This window comes from Cebus imitator, unplaced genomic scaffold (genome assembly GCF_001604975.1).
Source record: "Cebus imitator isolate Cc_AM_T3 unplaced genomic scaffold, Cebus_imitator-1.0 Scaffold197, whole genome shotgun sequence".
Taxonomy (NCBI): domain Eukaryota; kingdom Metazoa; phylum Chordata; class Mammalia; order Primates; family Cebidae; genus Cebus; species Cebus imitator.
This window is the reverse complement of record NW_016107512.1, coordinates 1,762,372-1,768,471: the sequence shown is the minus strand read 5'-3', so window position 1 is coordinate 1,768,471 and position 6,100 is coordinate 1,762,372. Positions and strand designations below refer to the sequence as shown.

Genomic DNA, 6,100 nt, shown 5'->3' with positions numbered 1-6,100 from the left:
GTTTCACCATGTTGACCAGGATGGTCTCGATCTCTTGACCTCGTGATCCACCCGCCTCGGCCTCCCAAAGTGCTGGGATTACAGGCTTGAGCCACCGCGCCCAGCCAAGCAGCCCACATTCATGTCTACTTTCTAGACACTCCCTCCTCCCACTCACCTGCTCTGCTGGCTCATTCATGGCTTTCCTGTGGTTCATGGCTTTCCTATGCTCTGCCGTTGCTCAGGTGAGTGAGCAGTTCGCCCGGCATATTGACCAGCAGATCCAGGGCAGCCGGATCGGTGGAGTCCAGGAAATGGAGAGGCTAGCGCAGCTGCAGCAATGCCTGGAAGCTGTCCTGATTTTCTCCGGCCTGGAGATAGCCACCACCTTTGAATATTATTACCAGTGAGTGTGGACCTAGGGAGCGGGAGCTGGCAGGAGACAGGGTAACAGTGGCAGAGCCAGCTCACAGGCCTGGGAGTCTGGGATAGAGGCAGGCTGGAGTCTCAGAGCGGGAGGCTGGGCCACACTGACGCCCACACTGAGGCTTGGCCCGGGCTGCGTGTGCTGCAGGCACTACATGGCGGACCGTCTCCTGGGCGTGGTCTCGAGCTGGCTGGAGGGGGCCGTGCTGGAGCAGATCGGTCCCTGCTTCCCCAACCGCCTCCCCCAGCAGATGTTGCAGAGCCTGAGCACCTCGAAGGAGCTGCAGCGCCAGTTCCACGTCTACCAGCTCCAGAGGCTGGATCAGGAACTCCTAAAACTGGAGGATGCAGAGAAGAAAATACAGGTGAGTGCCTTGGAAGGGATGAGCAAATGAGAGGGTAGGGGGAAGAAAGGCGTGGAGCAGACTGGAGGAGGCCATGGCATCTGGGAACCCTGTGCTCCTTCAGGTGGACCATGAGGCCAGTGGCAAGGAGCACAGGAGTGAGAAGGAAGAGGGAGCTGGGGCAGCAGCAGTGGTGGATGCAGCGGAGGGAGAGGAGGAAGAGGAGGAGAATGAGGACCTATACTACGAAGGGGCAATGCCGGAAGTTTCTGTGCTTGTCCTGTCCCGACACTGCTGGCCTGTCGCCTCGATCTGCCACACACTGAACCCCAGAACCTGCCTACCCTCCTACCTGAGGGGCACTTTGAACAGATACTCCAACTTCTACAACAAGAGTGAGCAGCCAGGCAGAGGGGGCTAGGGAGGGGATGGGCTGCTAGGAAAGGACCTGGGGTTGAGGGCAGACCCTGGTGTTGGGAGGCTTGATGTGAAAAGAGATGGTCTCTGGCTGGGCACGGTGGCTCATGCCTGTAATCCTAGCACTTTGGGAGGCCGAGGAAGGTGGATCGCTTGAGGTCAGGAATTCAAGACCAGCCTGGGCAACATGGTGAAACCCCACCTCTACTAAAAATACAAAAATTAGCTGGGTCTGGTAATGTGTGCCTGTAATCCCAGCTACTCGGAGGCTGAGACAGGAGAATCACTTGAACCCAGGAGGTGGAAGTTGCAGTGAGCCAAGATCGCACCACTGCACTCCAGCCTGGTGACAGAGCAAGACTCTGTCTCAAAAAAAAAAAAAAAAAAACCCATATGGCAACCCTCAAAGACACTGATGAGAGCCTACCTGGTACCAGGCTAGGCATAGGATAGCTCCCAGATACCTGAAGCTCACACCATGGAGGCAGGCCCAGAGAAGGCCGAGATCTGGAAGCTCAGACTGGGAGCCCCAGTGTCCATAAATGCTGGGGTCATATGCCCTGCAGAGATCAGCAGAGCTTGACCAGTGCGCACCTTCCCTCCAATACCAACTCCCTCCTTTCCCCTGCTCTTTGTCTCCCTCCCCATTCCTGGTACGTCTCCAGGTCAGAGCCACCCTGCCCTAGAGCCAGGCTCACAGAGGCAACTGCAGTGGACATGGCTGGGCTGGGCTGAACTGCAGTTTGGGAACCAGACCCTGCAAGTGTCCACTGTGCAGATGTGGCTACTGCTGTATCTCAATGATCTGAAGGTGACCCAGCCCCGTTGTACCTCTCTCCCATCTCCCACTTAGTCCCTCGCCTGTCTTCCCAAAACCTTGACTCCCTCTGTCCTCTCCTCTCCACTCCTTGGGGAGGCCCTGAATGTCTCCCATCTGTTGTTCTCTGAAGGCGATCTCTGTGGAGAGTCTGCTAGCACTCTCAGGGCTCTCCGCAGACATGCTCAATCAGGCGATTGGGCCTCTCACCTCTTCAAGAGGCCCTTTGGACCTTCACGAGCAAAAGGATATACCAGGAGGTATGCACTTAGGGCCAGAGGGGCCTCTGCTCTGAGGCAGGGCCGGGCTCCTCATGGGCTCTCCACTGAGTGAGTGATCAACATTTATTTCAGGGGTCCTCAAGATTCGAGATGGCAGCAAGGAAGCCAGGTCGAGATGGGACATTGTGCGGCTCATCCCACCTCAGACATACCTGCAAGCTGAGGATGAAGAGGGCCGGAACTTGGAGAAGAGACGGAACATTCTGAACTGCCTGATCGTCCGAATCCTCAAGGCCCATGGGGACGAGGGGCTGCACATTGACCAGCTTGTCTGTCTGGTAGGCGGGGGTGGGCACAGTGGGTGACAGATCTTTGCTGGGCTTAGGGGAGCAGTCTCCAGGACGAGGTGGGTCCACATGTGGTGAAGCACCTGGTTCACTAAGTAACCTGTAGGAGTGTGAGGACTGAGGTCGGGGTGCACCTGGCATCCTTGGGGCATCCTGTCCTAGCTGCTTGTGATTGGAGTGGAAGCTCAAGGAGAGGTCAGTTGCCTCTAACCTACCACTTCTCTCTTCCTTCCCCACACCAGGTGCTGGAGGCTTGGCAGAAGGGCCCGTGTCCTCCCAGGGGCTTGGTCAGCAGCCTTGGTAAAGGGTCTGCCTGCAGCAGCACCGATGTCCTCTCCTGCATCCTGCACCTCCTGGGCAAGGGCACGCTGAGACGCCATGATGACCGGCCCCAGGTGCTGTCCTATGCAGTCCCTGTGACTGTCATGGAGCCTCACACCGAGTCCCTGAACCCAGGCTCCTCAGGCCCCAACCCCCCCCTCACCTTCCATACCCTGCAGATTCGCTCTCGGGGCGTGCCATATGCCTCCGGCACTGGCACGCAGAGCTTCTCTACCTTCCGGTAACCCTGGACTTGGGATCAGGGGAAGGTAGAGCTGGAGCTTTTACAGAAATAAAATGTGAGAGTTTGATTATATGACCTGTGCGTGTTTGGCAACTGCTACGAGATTTGAGCGGGGAGGTGGGGGAGCTTTCATGGCTGGTGGGGAAAAAGCCCTTGGCACTGAGGCTGTCACATGATATGCCAAGGGTCTTGTTAGGGTGAGGATGGTAGACTGGGAGAAAGGCAGAGGGAGTCAGGTGCGACTTAGCAGAGGGATTGAGGGGACCCAGGCAGGATGATGGCACTCAGCCCTGTCTCAGAGGGTGTGTGGTCAGAAGTGCTTTCATCTGGCAGGCTGGAGACCCAAGCCCACCTTGGCCACTCACCAGATGGTTTGTAACTTGGGCAGATTGTCGAACAGGGCTTCATTTTCCTCATTTATGGAATTGGCCCAGTCACTGTGGGACTCTGACAAGTAACAGGTATGGAAGCATTTGACGTGGCGAATGAAGGCTTTGCCAGTGAGTCCCTATTTTGGCCACCACTCCCGGCAGTCAATGTGCTTCCTTGGTGCCTTCCCTAAGGAAGACTGAAACGATGAAGGTGAGGTCAGTGACCAACATTTCTTACTTCCACAAAGCTCCTCCATTTTGCCCCTCTCTTCCACTCCTCTGCCTCCACCCTTTCTCTATCCCTGCAGAGCTGCACTCGCTGTCATCAAACTCCTACCCCTTGATTCTCAAAATGAGAGAGTGGAAGAAAAAATGAGAAAGGGAAGGAAGGAAGGGAGGGAGGGAAGGAAAGAAATGAAGGGAGGGAGGGGAAAGAAAGAGAAAGAAAGAAACTCCTACCCCTGCAGGCACAGCGATATGCACCTTTAGCCCCAGCTACTCGAGAGGCTGAGGCAGGAGGATTGCTTGAGACCAGGAGTTCTGGGCTGCAGTGTGCTGTGCTGTCCAGGTATCTACACCAAGTTCAGCATCTATATGGTGACCTCCCAGGAGTGGGGGGATCCCCAGGTTGCCTAAGAAGGTGTGAACTGGGCCAGGTCAGAAAGAGAGCAGCTAAAAACTCCCAAACTGATTGATCAGTAGTGGGATCGTGCCTGTGAATAGCCACTGCACTCCTGCCTAGGCAACAGAGACCCTGTCTCTAATATATAGAAAAAGCAGAAACTCCTACCCCTAACTAGCCCCATTGGTAAGCCTCTACTCTCCTGCTGTTGGAGAGGTTTGCTTTTGCTACTATGATTGGCTCCCTTGGCACCATCCACACTGAAGCAGGGCAGCTCAGGTCAGTCCAGGGGACCCTGCGCCAGGGGTACAGCTCTGTGTCTTGGCAGGGCCACTGGGGAGGAGGGATGACCCAGGCATCTCAAAGCTCATAGCCCAGAGGTGACAGAAAAAGCCTTGGAAGGAGGGGGAAGAGGGATGAGAAAGAGTCAGGTGATAAAGGAGGCCCCAGAAGCTAGACAGAGAGAACTGAGTGCCACCAAGCCTGGGATTTGGAGTCTAGCGGGGAAAAAGGCCATGGCTTATGGGAGAATCAGGCTGCTCAGAATGAGGCCATAATACAGAGGGGCCCCAGCAGACAGACGGCTCATGCTTGCTTTGCAGTATTGGTCCCGTGGTGGTGTTGGTGGCTTTCAAAGCAGGGGCCTGCCTGCTGAGCCATGGCTGCTCTTTGGAGCATAGTCCAGACAGGCAGCAGCAGCAGGTGGGGGCCACAGTGGGCCCAGACACATTGGGGTTGCTGCAGCTTGTCACTTGGGTGCCTCTCCACCTTTGAACCAGAGATAATAGACTTTTATTGGCCCAGGCCCAATATTCTTGAGCTCACTCTCAAGTGCCAGAGTTTTTTGCCCTTCTCTAGACTTTCCTGCTCTTTATGAGTTTATCCTGCTTCAGCAGAAACTCAAACCACTTCCTGCTGTGGGGTCTGGTAGCCAGCCCAGCATGCAGTGCACGTAGGGACAGACGATAGGACTTACTGTGCTGTTTCTGCCTCGAGGCCTCCTCCCTGGACTGAGCCAAAGGCTATGCCTTGAACTCACTGCCCTTGAAGCAGGAGTGGCAGGGAACAAAACTCTCGAACACCAAACTGAAGAAGGAAGTGGCTTTTTATTCAGCAGGGAGCTGCAGGGTGCTACAACCTCATTCACCAAGCTCCCTAAGCTGCAGCTTCTCTCCCCTTTTATAGGCTTACAATGCTGAAGGGGAAACTGAGGCAGAACTATGTAATTGCCCATTTGCTGGACATCCAACCTTACATCTTTTGGCTTCATTGATTTGCTAATTCATAGGCAGCGTGAGTGGGGACCAGAAGGGGAGGGGGCTTAGAGACAAGACAAGAGTAACAAACTGTTTGTTGGCAGAGGTGTATAAGGACGGAGCCTGGTCCGTGGAGACGTGGGGGCATGAACCAGTGCCAGGCTCCAGCCGGCAGAGATAGCATTCACTTGCAGCTCTTTCAAGGTTAACAGCGAGATGCTGGGAACTAAAAAGGGAGTCATTTTCCCAGCTCTTTGGTATTTTAATTCATTTTATTTCCTTCTTCACCCTCCTTCTCATCTGGAAGGGGGGAGGGAGGTGAAATTCAAAGGAGATGGGGGGGGTCCTCCCCTCTCACCCTCATCAACCCCTGGGCATCCTACTCAGTCACCTTGCCAATCTCCCATGAGGTACCTTCTTGCTCATCTGTGATGGAAAAAGTCTCCATTTCTTTTTTTTTTTTTCTTACAGAGGAGTCTCACTCTGTCTCCCAGGCTGGAGTGCAGTGGCACAACCTCCGCCTCCCAAGAGATTCTCCTGTGTCAGCCTCCCAAGTAGTTGGGATTACAGGTGCCCACCACCAAGCCCAGCTAATTTTTGCATTTTTAGTAGAGACGGGGTTTCACCATATTGGTCAGGCTGGTCTCAAACTCCTGACCTCAGGTGATCCACCCGCCTTAGCTTCCCAAAGTGCTGGGATTACAGGCATGAGCCACCACATCCACTATTTTTTTT

The 6,100-nt window shown here is 54.8% G+C and overlaps 1 protein-coding gene across 7 annotated transcripts in view; it reads left to right on the top strand.

Annotated features, from left to right (window-relative positions):
* Nucleotides 1-3,188, top strand: part of CUL7 (cullin 7) — a 15,445-nt gene extending 12,257 nt beyond the window's left edge. For 4 of the 7 annotated variants that reach the window (XM_017547320.2, XM_017547322.2, XM_017547324.2 and 1 more), the window contains exons 20-26: nt 225-385; nt 554-770; nt 874-1,144; nt 1,832-1,977; nt 2,117-2,243; nt 2,337-2,542; nt 2,794-3,188. In XM_017547320.2, coding sequence (XP_017402809.1) covers nt 225-385; nt 554-770; nt 874-1,144; nt 1,832-1,977; nt 2,117-2,243; nt 2,337-2,542; nt 2,794-3,117 — 1,452 coding nt within the window. In that variant the 3' untranslated portion in view covers nt 3,118-3,188. Of the gene's footprint in view, nt 1-224; nt 386-553; nt 771-873; nt 1,145-1,831; nt 1,978-2,116; nt 2,244-2,324; nt 2,543-2,793 lie in introns of all 7 variants that reach the window. The other 3 variants (XM_017547319.2, XM_017547321.2, XM_017547323.2) reach the window with 1 other exon arrangement.
* Nucleotides 3,189-6,100: the final 2,912 nt, after the last annotated feature.